The sequence below is a fragment of the Pterocles gutturalis genome, unplaced genomic scaffold (genome assembly GCF_000699245.1).
Source record: "Pterocles gutturalis isolate BGI_N339 unplaced genomic scaffold, ASM69924v1 scaffold21544, whole genome shotgun sequence".
NCBI lineage: Eukaryota > Metazoa > Chordata > Aves > Pterocliformes > Pteroclidae > Pterocles > Pterocles gutturalis.
In genome coordinates, this window is record NW_010131199.1 from 3,635 (window position 1) to 17,250 (window position 13,616).

At 39.0% G+C, this 13,616-nt stretch overlaps 1 protein-coding gene across 1 annotated transcript in view; it reads right to left on the reverse strand.

Moving 5' to 3' along the window:
- The window catches only part of LOC104466950 (complement C3-like), a gene marked incomplete at its 3' end in the record, with an annotated part of 15,803 nt that extends 2,425 nt beyond the window's left edge, over positions 1–13,378 (reverse strand). The window contains exons 1-14 of the mRNA XM_010080535.1: positions 13,316–13,378; positions 12,778–12,975; positions 10,201–10,392; positions 8,719–8,868; positions 8,181–8,307; positions 7,798–7,869; positions 6,728–6,928; positions 5,689–5,800; positions 5,391–5,461; positions 4,321–4,460; positions 3,269–3,481; positions 1,941–1,992; positions 1,323–1,403; positions 65–268 (exon numbers count right to left, since the gene is read on the reverse strand). Coding sequence (XP_010078837.1) covers positions 65–268; positions 1,323–1,403; positions 1,941–1,992; positions 3,269–3,481; positions 4,321–4,460; positions 5,391–5,461; positions 5,689–5,800; positions 6,728–6,928; positions 7,798–7,869; positions 8,181–8,307; positions 8,719–8,868; positions 10,201–10,392; positions 12,778–12,975; positions 13,316–13,378 — 1,876 coding nt within the window. The remainder of the gene's footprint in view (positions 1–64; positions 269–1,322; positions 1,404–1,940; positions 1,993–3,268; positions 3,482–4,320; positions 4,461–5,390; positions 5,462–5,688; positions 5,801–6,727; positions 6,929–7,797; positions 7,870–8,180; positions 8,308–8,718; positions 8,869–10,200; positions 10,393–12,777; positions 12,976–13,315) is intronic.
- Between the last annotated feature and the right edge of the window lie 238 nt (positions 13,379–13,616).

Below are 13,616 nucleotides of genomic sequence, written 5' to 3' on the forward strand. Positions count from 1 at the left end.
AAAAGGAATAAAAAATACAACGTTCATTTTTATTTTTTTTTTTTTTTTTTTTTTTTCTGCATACCTTTTTCAACCATTGTAATGGCTTCCTCCTTCTGTTCAGGATTAAAGTTCAGCCACTGCTCACTGGCATCCAAGTACTCAATAGCATAGACTGCAGGGGCCATTTTCACCATTGTTTGCTCTGCACAGCCTGTGGGCACTTGAATAAGTTTCTCAACTCCAGTGAGACTGAGACAATTTTCAACAGACTCGTCCATAATATTCCCTTTTGTAAAAAACACAAGCCATAATACATATTGTATTTGAAGCTGTCCGATATAACATGAATAAAAGTGATAGTAACTATGGGTTGATGACACTCCAGTGTGCCCTGACACTTATTATTAAACACAGTTTTCAGCTACTTATGACTTTGTAAGTCTGGAGAAGGACAAGGATGAGGTGCCAGGCCCTGAGAACACTGGAGAAAGGAGGCTATGGCAGGGAAGGGGTATGGAGGAGAAAGAGTCCTGAGGCTGCTGGAGGCAGGGAAGCAAGGATGGGGGAAAGACTGGTGCTTCAGGTTCAGGCTGAAAAAGTCTTGTCAAACCAGACTTGATCCTCCCACAGAGGGCAAAAAGATTGTGCCTTAATCATGCCAAACATTTTGTGCTAATTCCCCCCCTGCCCCTCTGTGGTTTTCTCATTTGATTAATTCAAGAATCCCCATACTTTAGAACAGGGATTTGAAGTGGAAGCCAATAGCCTTTGTGTCAAGTATGCATTATTTTACATTTTCTGGGGAAAAAAAAAGTTTTTGTCATTAATGAGAGTACTTGCTAGTAGATGTCTTTAGAATACGCATGTATGTATATATATATTTATATGTATGTATATGATTATTTGATTCAATGAATATGTGATTGCACATATCTTCTGTTTAGAAAAACAGAACTTTACAGATCTTACAGTCTGGCATCCTTATTTCTGAAGAATAAAGCAGATTTCTACAGAACTACATGCAGTGTGGGTTTACTAGAGAAGGTGAACTCTTCCCTTCTCCTTTGGCCTTCCCATAAAGTTAGCCTGGGTACAGAGAGGTAGAATGGTTTGCATGAAGCTATTATATCCAATATGAGTGAGAAGGAGTAATTAGAAAGAGGAAAGGTGATGGATCAGCCTTGAGGCTGTTTTGTTTTATGACCTGGGCATGCAGCACAGATTGTTTGAGTCATGGCAGAAAAACCAGGAGGGAACTGGAGACTGTGTTCAGGAATGAGCAGAACAACGGGGCATGTACGTCACCTATGGAAAAATTATTGACAAAAAATTACGTTTACCTTTCAGGCTAACAAAGACGTGACTATCAGAACCCGGTATCATATCAGGTGGTCTGTTCAGGTCTAGTGTATAGGACTTTACTGTAAATAAATAATAAACAGAGATTTACATCCAAACTCTTTAAACATAAAAACATACAGTGTCATTTTAGAACATGCTTTTCATTAAACATCTCATAGTTAATGGCAATTATGACAGAAATCTTATCATAAATGTTAAATGGAAATTTATTAAAATAATATGTTTATCTTTCTTAAACTGATTTAATTTTTGATCATTAGCAATATTTTTTGGCTTGAAATGAGTCTTGTTTTTTAAATACCTTTTAAGATCCACTAGTAAATAAAAGAGATGTCTACTTAATATTTAAAGAATGCTTCCTTGAATCACAGATGTAATACAAATCAACTCCAAACATTTAGAATTACATGATTTTTCTTTCCTGAGTCTTTTGCTATGTATTGGATGAAGAGATTTGTGAGAAGTTTTGGTCAATCTAAGCAACATTTGTGTGTTAAGAAATATTTCACTGCACCTGTCAGATAGTCACACCAGACTTTACAACCCCTGTCCCTACCCCAAGCCCCATCTGTATATAGCTCTTCTGTGTAACTTACAGCCACTATTAATGCAAATGGTCTTTTCTTCTCTCTGTAAAACACCTTCAGCCTGTACAATTGAGGAAAGAAAAGTAAAAAATTTTGCAAGCACTCACTCCTGAAATTAAGCTGCATGAAAGCCATGATCTCCACCCTTACACTAGACCAGCAGATGGCAGAAACAGGTTATTTTGGAGTGAGATTTCTCTCCAGGTAAAAATGAAACTTGAAATCAGAATTTCAGTCTCCCAATTGAAATGCTAGTGAACTTTACTGACTTTTTTGTTATTATTGACGTATTTCCTGGATGAAATTTCTTTAACCAAAAATAACCCAGAAAAACTAAACTTCAAAGTTTATTCTCTGCTTTGTAAGCCATGAAAGTCAAGTTCACAGGTGGACTCACCTTATAAACCTCTCATCTATGAAACCCAGCAAGTTCTGAGTTTATTTTGTTGGTAAAACTCAGACTTTTTTTTTTCCCTTCTAATTTCCACTCATTCCTCTTCCAGCAGTCTACATTTTAATAAAGTTATTTTTATGGACAGTTTTAGTGTAAGACTGAACTCTGAGACTGTGTCTATTACTAGAAAAGTTATGGCCTGTGACAACAACAGGTTCCCAGAATCCCACATGTTATCTTTATCCACATGGCTATACTTTGACATAAATGATATAAGTTTTCTTATTTTGCACTTTCTGAGTGTTGAAAATTGCCCTTAGTGGGCTACTTGGGTTCTGTAATGAGTCTGTGCTAGTCAGTGTTGATTCTCAAAAAGTCATCTTTATTAAAAGTCTCATCATTTTCATCATTTTGAAAGATAACCAAAGTATATCAATATAACATCTTTGTCTGCCTGTATGTGTTTTACCTATGCAATTGTTAAGCTTGATGATCCATTAATTAGAAAGAATAACATAGGGTTAAACTATATGTCTAGCAGAGGCTATTTCCTTCTCAATATATTACTAGATGATCATCAATCTTGGCTTCATAAGGAAAAAAGGCTTTTTATAAATACTGATGAAGCAGGTGGAAATTAAAGATCAAGAGATGAGCACTGACTGTATGAAGGAAGTTGTTTCTATATCATGGGTAGAAGGATGCCTTTTTGGCTTACAGAGCAATTCTTTCCATATACACTACTCACAAACTTATCACAGGGTTAAACTTCTTCCCCATGCTATACCTTAGTCCTTGCTGAGAAACAGGTTTCCTGACATTGCTTAAAGCCTTATGTTTCCAGGATTTCAATCCCTCCATGAGAGCTCCACACGTCATGATTACTACATTTGAGGAGAAACACACATTTGTGAAGTGCCTGCCCTCAACTGGTTATACCTACCACAACATTGAGGTTCTTCCGAATGTAATCACTGTACCCAGAAACTGCGTCAGAAGCACTAATAGTAATTGGAATTTCTCCCACAGTCAGAGGGACAACTGAGAAGTAGACTGGTGTTGCAGAGTTCCTGTTAGACACCAGCGTCGTCTGCACAGCCTTCTCCATTGCCTCTGCAGTGCACAGCCCCTTCACTGCCTCCATCGTCACTGTAACCTGTGGGGACAAGGCAATGCCTGTGATCAGGCTTAGTGCATCACCACAAAGGAAAAATAATCCAGCTCCATCATGTCTAGGTAAGTACAGGAAATGAGAAACAAATATCACAAGGGACTTTAGCTTTTGCTTAGAAAAGAAATAGCAATGTGGACAACATTTTGCAAGACAGAAAGTATTTTCTATTGTGCCCCCCTGAATTTTCTGTTCTCCATCTATAAAATGGGAAAACTTTTTCACCAAGAAGTAATCAAATGCTGGCAGAGATTGTCTGAAGAGGTGGTTCAGTCTTCTTCCTTGGAGATAATAAATATTTGTCTGTCTGAGAGATGGGAAGAGATGAAAAAAAGAGCATCAGCCTGAGGATCCCAGAGGCCCTAAACCCAGTGGCAACTGTGGCTATATGGAGGGCTGGATAGGTACCATATACAGAAAAAAGTCGCTTTGCATTGTATGAACAATGAATTTTCTGGCTAACATATTGGATTGTGTGCTCTTAATTTACCTCTGTATCCTGTGTACTCGCTTTACTGGCAGCCAGGTGTTGCCCTGGTGGCAGTCAGCAAAAATGTAGCTGGTTTCTTCAGTGAAGGGGGAGAAGATGTACCCACAGACAAGGAATTTGGTTGTGTAATGTGGTAAATGAAATCTGTTTTATACAGTAAGTTTGATTAGCGAGTAGAGCTGGATCCTGTCCTTAGGTAGACTTTTAAAGTGGAAGTATGGTGTCTGGGCTGTAGGAGGGCACTGAAAGGTGGCTGGATCATTTACATTAAGTTATTGCATTGCTATATGTCTAGCTAGCTAGATATGTGTAGCACAGTTCACAGTAATACTACCTGGAGGTCCCTGGGCAGATAGTTGTAAACCACAGCTTTTATTTCTAGTTGTTCATGTCGTTTGACTGAGTACGGCAATCTCAGGGACACAAAAAAGTCCTTGAAAACCTCAAAGGTGTGGGGATCAGCTATGCAAAATCCTGGGATGAGAAAAAAAACAGAGTTGAGAATTACACAACTTAATAGCAACTGACAAAAAGTTGGATGTCTGATCAAAACTCACTGCCTGGGCTTCCCTGAGGTCAAGAGCAGAAGACAGAGACAGGCATTCCCAGAGAGCATTTCAACAACCCTGGACTAGAGACCTATCTCAGAGGTGGATGATTTGCCCTCGGAGTCACTGCCATGGTTTTCGATAGGTAAAATTTAGCAGGAGTATCTGCAGCTTTTGAGTGAAATGTGGCCCAGCTTTCCTGCAAAGGTCATGTTTAAAACATAATGACCTTTCCTTGCTTTCGATATATATATATATAAACTCCATGCCCATCTCCCTGGATGAGCCTCCCTTTCCAAAGGGGAGTGGGCAGTACCAGGCGGACCCTTTGTCTCTCCTGCATGGTGCTGGGCAACCCCAGGAGCTCTCAGAGAGCAGCACCTGGGAACCTGGGCTTTTTGGTGTCTTCTGCCAGTCTCCTGGTGCTCTTCTCTTCTCTGGTTTTCCAGAGACTAAAGACTTGAATGCTTTTCTGAGATGGCGAGAAATCACTCCCAGAAATATTCAAATAAAAGCAGTGTTATTACTGCTACATTTCTTGTGGCTTCCTGGCTGTGCAGAAGATAAAACTGGTTTATCAATTTGAAAGAATAGGAGACAGCTTTGATTGCATAATCTGTCCTGCTTCAGAGTACACTTCATGTTTGTTGTTTTTATAAATAATATATCCCTTAAATTCTATCTGGGCTTTAATACGGCACAAAAGTGAGGAGTAAACATCATGATCAAAACACAAGGTGTTTTTCAGTACAGACTGTCTCACTCTGTCAACATAACATTGTGTATCTGTTTTAAAAAATAAATGTTCTCTATTCATCTGTACAAAGAAACCCAACAAAATACCCAATACTTATACCTGTTTGGGGAGATATGCTTATTGCCTGAACTTCCCAGGTAGTTATAGAGTCAGGAGCAAAGTTTTGTACACTAAGAAACACAAAATAAAACGTATTAGGAAAGATGTATAAAATGTAAAGTTTGTAATTTCCTGAAGCTTGAGTATTGTAAGGAAGAAAAATATTCCCTTGGTTGTGGAGACAAAGTACTTGCAAATATTCTGAAATCCCCTGTATCAGATAACACGTAAAACTGATATTTATGTACATTTTACTGTACAAATTTAGACATATTCAGTGAGTCAGGTGATACAGTACCTATGGTTTCCAGAGTTTTTCACTTCTTCAGTATTCCACCACCAGCTCTCAGGAAAATAACTGCGCAAGCTGACAGAGGTTTCGTGAAACACTTCTTCACTGTCGTCATAGTCTGTAAAACAAGAGTGGGGTTTCTGTTCTGAAGTCTTTGGCTGCTGACCTTAAACTGTCTTGCAAGGAGTGAGTTTGTCAGAGAGAAAGCAGCATGAATAATACCCTGAATAAAAATACCTCATCTGAAGTTCATCTTGTGCATTAAACAAAAAAAAAAAAAAAAAAAGCTGAAAAAAGGGAAGCAATGACTAAAGATTATCATTGAACAGAAGGATAACTCTTCTTGCCAAGTTCAATAACTATACACTGCCAAGGAAGAAAATATTTCCTTTTAATAATGTGCAGCAAAGGTGTTGCCACCTTCCCATATTTGTGACAGACAGAACATGTAAAGGGAGCTCTGAGAAAAACTGTAGCAGAAATTACACTTCAATATGGTCATTTTCAACATGAAATATGTTTTGTGTGTGACATGAGTTCCTGTATGATCAGCAATAGACTTTGGGAAGAAGAAACAAAGAAAGAGACAAAATTGTCTCTGGCTGAAGTGGCCTCTTCTCATCAGGCAGTGTTTTGGAGGTTCTCGGGTGTTTTAACAGCAGTACCACTAATAAAACAGTCATGAACCTGAGATCACTCAGAGCCCTGAACGGAGACAACCACCTCCTCTGCTCCACTGCTTGGAGCCTCCCAAGTGTGAGGGCAGATGTCAGCAGCTCCTCCCTAAGGCTGTACTGGGTCCAAAGGCAGCTAAAACCATTTCTTTTCCCACCCCAAGAAGTTCTCCCATCCCACTCCCACCTTCACAGTGTATGTTGTTTGTGAAGAGGCAATGGTGTGTGGGTGCTGCACTATACCAGGGCTCATTGAAATGGTGATGTGAAAATTCCCCACTGGCCCCACAGCATTAAATGCCCATTAACCCTCCCTTGCCACCATAGGAAGGGTATTTTTCTTTAGACAGTTGCATGCCACTGTTCTTTACGTCGTGCTAAGCCCACTCTGATTATCCGCTTCTGCTGCTTCCTGAGGGCTGTGGCTTTCTCACAGCAGTCCTGGAAGGCTCTTCTGCATTCAGGGGAGCCAGCCACCTTTGTTAGCCTTTTTGCACAAGAAAACCTCATGCGATTTAATTTCATGCCATCTTCACAACATTTTTGTAGATCAGTGTTTTGATATTTGCTGGCTGCAATACAATTAAAGCCCAGAATTAGTGCTGTGGAAGTAGCAATACGTGCAAAAGTGTCCATTGTGCTCATTCCTGTCATTCTTTGCAGTTAATGTTAGTTGCTATTGCAATAGTCTACTTTCAGCCAGTGACCTGTTCTCCCTGCTAAAAACAGTTTGCAAACACAGGAGGAAAGCCTCGGCCCTATGTCATCCTAGATATTCTATTCTAAGCTTTCTCTTCAAATTCAGACTGTGAATTAAAAATGCCTCATTGGCAGACTGGAATTAGATATCTGGATAGAAATTGCCATGGCAGTGTTCTCATTCTTGAATAGAGACTGATTTCAAAAGTGAGGAAGATCCCAGCTTCAAGCCTTCGTGTCTTCTGGCAAGGAAATATCAATTTGCATTTTTTTTTTTTTTTAATTTAGACCAAATATTATATTAGCTCTTCTCTTAATTGGACCACAAAGTACCAAAGCTGGCACAACTTCAAAGCACAATGTCAGAAGAAAAAAAAAATCTATAAAACATTTTCTGGCCATACAAATAATTTTGCAAAACTTTAAAGCCATGACTGATTCCATGACACGATACCTAGTAGAAGTACTTCACATTTGGGATTATAAAATGGTGAATTATTTTCCATTTGCAGACAGGCCGCTCTTTGGTTTTGTTGTTTGGATTGTTTTGACAGATGATAGATCAGGTCACACGGCATATTATACACACTTGTGCTAGGTTGTGGCACTTAACGCAAGAACTGGTACTATGAATATGTTGGTATCCTTTACTATCTTATCACTTCTTGACCCCTAGATTCAGGCCAGTTCCCTTTGCCTAACCTTGCTAAGCCTTTCAGGCCACCCAGATGAGCAGACATACCAATTCCTGACATTTTCTTCTGAAAATCCAAAGATCTCTTCTGCCTTCTGGTAACCTGGAGGCATTTATAGTCTGGGAAAGCAGAACAGAAGAGCTTGGTCATGGTAGTATGACAGCAGCAGACTGATCATTCAGGTCATTCATGGAAGACCCATCTTAGGACTCTCATTCACAGAAGATGAACAGCTTGTCAAGTTAGTTTACAGCCCGAGCCAACCGCTGTCCGCCCCAGCTGAGCTGGGCACCAAAGGACCAGCAGCCACGATCTGGGCTATATGAGCTGCTAATGCTCAGTGGAAGAACAGAAGAAGAAAAATCCACAAGCAAGGGAGATCTTACAACATCACAATAAAATGTTTATGTAAAGGGCTGATTGCACTTACCTTTCCGAATATTTGATTTAATTGTGTCTGATAAAAAGGCCAGACCAACATCAGTAAAAACTTGAACACTATCTGCACCACCACCTGCAGAACATCCAAGATCATACGAATTCATAGCATTAAATACCTGTCAAATAAAATAGCATAAATGGACTGTACACACTTGCAAAAGTTGTTTTTTTCATTTTAATATATATTAAAAAAATCTTGTAGCCTTTGACTTGCAGAAGCAAAACAAACTGGTGGTAGAAGTTGCATTTGGAAACAGATTAAAACTGAGGGATGCTTTAGCTAGGGAATGCTTTCAAGTAATGCTTTTTAAATTATAAACTTGTCTGCTGTAGCATGGAAATCGCCATCTTAAATGTATCATTCAACTTAAATAGATCCTAAATTGCAAAAGCAAAAACATTTTCAAGTTTAGCAAAGCTGTGATTAAGCAATCGTTAGCCATTAATTACATTTGGATCCTCTCATTAGTCATGGAAAATTTTGCCTGACCAGTAGATATGATATTTTCTTCTTACAGATATCTTACTTTTTTGGCTGTAAGCTTATTTTTCTTGTTCAGAATAAAAACTGCTTTATCAACTGCAGCCAAGGCAACTGTTCCCACGTGGTCCGTTTCAATCAATAAATTGATTTTGTCTGTTGGTTCATATCTTTCTTGTTCTGTTCTCACTTTAATCTGAAGAGAAAAGATTGTAACAAAAATGTCACATTTGTTAATACAAAGCAGACTCTTTGAGCAGGGAGTGCTGTCATCTGTGACTGTCAGCAGTTAGAGTCTGGGGGATGTTCCTGTTTTGCCGTGTTTCTGCCTGGGATCCTGCGTTTTGGAAGATATAGATGCAGATGTCTCCCACTGGAGAACAACGTGGGGGGTTAAAAGATGTGCCTGTGTAGGATATTGGACGCTGCCTTTCAATGATACTTAAGGGATTTAAAAGTATGTGTAAGGGCTTTGCCGAACTAAGGCCTTCAACACTGTTTTGTTGTTTTCCAGTGGAAACAAAGTCACAGCAAAAGACCAAATAATATACAAAATCAACTGGCTTGAAACAGTCTGTAATAGTCTCATTTGACTTTTTCAACATGATTGGGTTCAGATCTGGTGCATATCTGATGCAGACACTTGTGTGGTTTAGGAAGAAGTAGCCATGGTGATTATGAGATAAACAGGGTATTATTAATAGAAATGCCAGCTTGAATTTTCCGGGGTTTTGTTATCTTATGAATGAAGAATTGGCTTGTGTGTTAGAGATAGATAATTTTTCTTCCAAACTTATTTCCCCATGTACTATCAACTTCTTTTTCCACAACAAACATTTTCAGGAGTAAAAAAATCATTTTAGATGGCTGACACTTTTCAGCAGTTGTGTTTCATGTTATTGGGAAAAATTCTCTTGTCTTATTTTTTTCCTTTTTACTTTATGGTACCAAAAAGGAGGAGGAGGAAGAAGGTGAAAGAAAGGCTTAGAGGAACTCCTATTTTGGCCATACTTCATTTTCTAATGCGAACTTTTGGTTTTTTTTTAAAGTGCTTTTGAAGTGCTACAAAATCTCAGGAAATTACTCTTAACAGTAATGAAAAAGCTTGAAAAATGACTTCAAATTCCTTTAAAAAAAATTTCCAATAAACTGCTTCACTTTCTTTCATTTGAGAAAAATCACTACAAAACCATAAAGCTATAAAGAGGTTCTGTTCCTCAACAGGTCTATTAGTGTTTTCCTGTGGATTTCTAATATATAGACACTTGCAGAGGGGGATTTATCTATATGAAACTCCATTTTTCATTTCTTTGAGGCACAACCTGTCCTATGGAAGAAGACTATCTCTACCATCTCTCCAGCAATACCTTTTAGCAAGAGTCCTGACAACTCCCTTTTTCAATATAAATGCAAGTATCTATCATGTCTTTCACTTCTTAACCCCAGGCCTGCACTCACTTTGCCGATACACCATGTTTTTGTTTTTATTTTGGAATACAATAACAGAAGCTGCTTTCTTTGACAGTACCTTTCCTTCACAGACATCCATAACATCCACCCATACAGAATCAGCAACAATCTCTTGACGGTCCTTGTTTGTAATGAAGTAGTAAGCTAAAAAGCGAAAGGCAGGCACCATCTTCTCAGTGATTTTAAGGTTTATTATTTTGTTTGACGAGGGGACCCTTTCCAAAAGCTCAGCTTGTCCCTTTGCCACAACCTGCAAGGCAGAAACAAACAGAAATCTTGTATTTTGAATACACACTCTACTGGGCATTATGTTGAATAATTTTATATACATATATAAAATTTTCTGAGGCCATTTCTATTTGAAATTTATTATCTTCTAATGGCACCTAAGAGTTTGAATTCCCAACCTGCATGCCAGTAGCCTGGAGGAGACCAGCACACAGTGCCTCTAGCACTGGAGCGTGGTGGTAAGCCTCTGCTGCACTGGTCCTGTGTCCTGCACTGTTTAATTCCTTTCTTCCCATGTGATGTGAATTAAACCCATGGGTTGTCAGAGGAGTGGAAAACAGACACAGTGGCAGGACTAATAGCATTCTTCCCTTTGGGAAGAAACAAAGACATGCTGCAACCTGTTCTGAAATCCTTGCTGCCTTTGCTTAGGTGAACAAAGTTTGGAGGAGAGCCTCATCGCTGTGCTCCAACAGTGTCTCCCACCACACCTCCCACGCACTCTCCCTGCCCAGCACTGCACCTTCCCAGAGCCTGGCAGTGGCAATTCCAGCCCTATGCTAAGACATCCAATTAAAATAAACCCCCAAACCTAAATTTAGCTTCTAGGCATACAATTATTCCAACGTATCAAAGTCCTATTAAAAGTAAATGGGAACTGGTGTCCTTGGTGCTTATCATCCTGGGAAATTTACGCTGCCAAGGGAAATTATAACAAAGAAAGGGAAAACAGGATTTAAACACATTTGACATTCAACAGATTCACTCCTGGAATGTGCCCGTGAACACATTTGTCTTCTGCAAAATAAATTCTTTGCATTCCTTATCCCAGGCTGAGTAGGATTGTTTCCTGGCTCTTCTACCTATAGAACTGCTTTCAGACCCAGTTTCAGGAGGCTATTTAGGGCCACAACAGCCAGTGCCTTCAGTGATCCTTCATTACATCAGCTGTTGGAGATAAAAGTGACCTACCTGTTGTCTAACATCAGGTGCAGGTAATATGGAGCCAGGGTAATATAAGAATAATGTGTTATTCATGAAATAAACAACAATTAACTACAAAAAGGATTTTCTGTGATATTCAAGGTCCCCTAGAATACAACTACGTTTTCTAGGTGCAGGGACAGAATCTTATGTGTATGTATGGTCTACCCAGATGAAGGTGGGTAGTTCTGTAATAGCTGAAAGGTATTTACAAGAATCAGACCAATAAAAATATAATTTAATATTGGCTTATTACAAGGACAGAATACATACTGGAAGGAGTGGGAAAGAATGAGAACTGGATTATGAGAAATCAAATTATCACAGAATTAATAAAGTCATCTGTCTAGAATTTCAGCTTTTAAGGCTGTCAGTTTAGCATTTTTCAAAAAGACATACACCCACATAATTATATGGACAAGCATTACCCATATGGACCTATCTGCTCTAGATTGTATTAGAAACACAACAAAATTTGTACTTACGTGTATTACTTCAGAAAAAAAAATACAAATATTTACATATTGTATACCCAAAAATATATACAAATACATAAAAAATAACAGAATCATAGAAATTGTTTCTGGAAGGGACTATGGAGATCTCTAGTCCAACTGCCTGCTCAAAGATGACCCATCACCATCATTACATCATGTTAGATGTGGTTTTCTCTAGTTGAGGGGTGTAGGAGAACAAGAAGAAATTGGATTAAGTTTTGACCTCAAAGATATGAAGCTCTGCCTTTGAAGGAAGCAAACACAGAAGAAGATAGACATGGCAGAAAACAATGAGAAGTAGCAAACACAGCAAGAATGTAGAAGATAGGACTCAGTCAATCGTTAAGCTAATCAGGGTGCGTGGACAATAGTAGTTAAGCAATAGAAGTACTGCTCGCATCACATACACGTGGAGCTGCCTAGACTATGAAGACTGATGTAAAAGGACAATAAATGATTCTGATTCTGATTCACCCTCCATCGGAGTCTATGCCTTAATATGCCGCAAAGAGGGTTGAATGCTTCTGAGGATGGCAATTCCCTAAACCCTCTGGGGAACCTCTTCCAGTGTTGCATTCATCACTAGCGAAAAGAATTATCCAAAATGAACATTTCAGGCCATAATTTGTAACCTTTGTCCCTTGTTATATTGCATGGCACCACCTAGGAAAGTTTGTCTCCATTATTCATCTGTAATTCCTCTTCAAGTAATTTTAGGTTGCTATTAACTCACACTTAGCTTCTTCACCAAACTGAACAAGCCCACTTCCCTCAACCTCTCTTGGTAGGTCAGGTGTGCTAGGACACATCATTTTGGTCACCCTTTGTTGGTCCCCCTCTGCTTTCCTGTGTATTAGTAACTAGACAGATGTTCTGGGCTGTATAATTCCTAAAAGAAATTACTGATATGCTACTATTCTGCTTACCATATAATAGAAATAGTCAATCCTTCCACTGCCAGACTGATGAACATCATTCAAGGTGATGTGTAAAGTATCTCCAGGTGCCACAACAGTATGCGGGATGCTGATGCTGAGGTAGTTTGAGGAAGCAGACTGGTATCTTTCAGCTCTGATACTGGTTTCAGGTGATTCTAATTTTTCTTTTCCCTCTTCAGCCTTTACCTGTGAGGGGAGAAAAGGACAAAGTAAAATGTCCATCAGGAGACAATATAGAGTGTCACCCTTAATTCATATCGTGCCAGGTTATTCAGAAGATGCTGGGGAATGAGATGAGTCACTGATGAGACCTCAGTAGCAGAACCTGGCATTAAAAAATAGGATTATAATTACTTTATTCTCTCACCCTCTTTTGTCTCTTGCCGTGTTTGCACTTGATATTTTTCAGACTTGGCTCTTTCTGAATCAGAATCAATGGCTCAAAATCACAAGATTATTTAGTACTTTTTTCCCTTTTTATATTGTGCACATAATTGAACCCTCTGGGTGTCCAGATATAACCTACTGTATGTATTGCTACAGGACTTTTTCCTTCACCATCTTCCCATAATTTTCTGTCACTTCTCATGGCGATATTGCTTATAGTTCCATTCCCATCCTTGGTATCAGGAAAATGCACATCCAAAACACACAAAAAGCACCACTACCACCTGTGTATGTATTCCCAATGTATGAGAGCATCGTTCACCTCAGTGAGACACCTGTCAGGCCCCTGGTCTCTCCAACATATCTTGCACCATCTGGACAAAGGTGTACAGATCACAGAATCATAGAATCATCATAGAGTGGTTTGGGTTGGAAAGGAC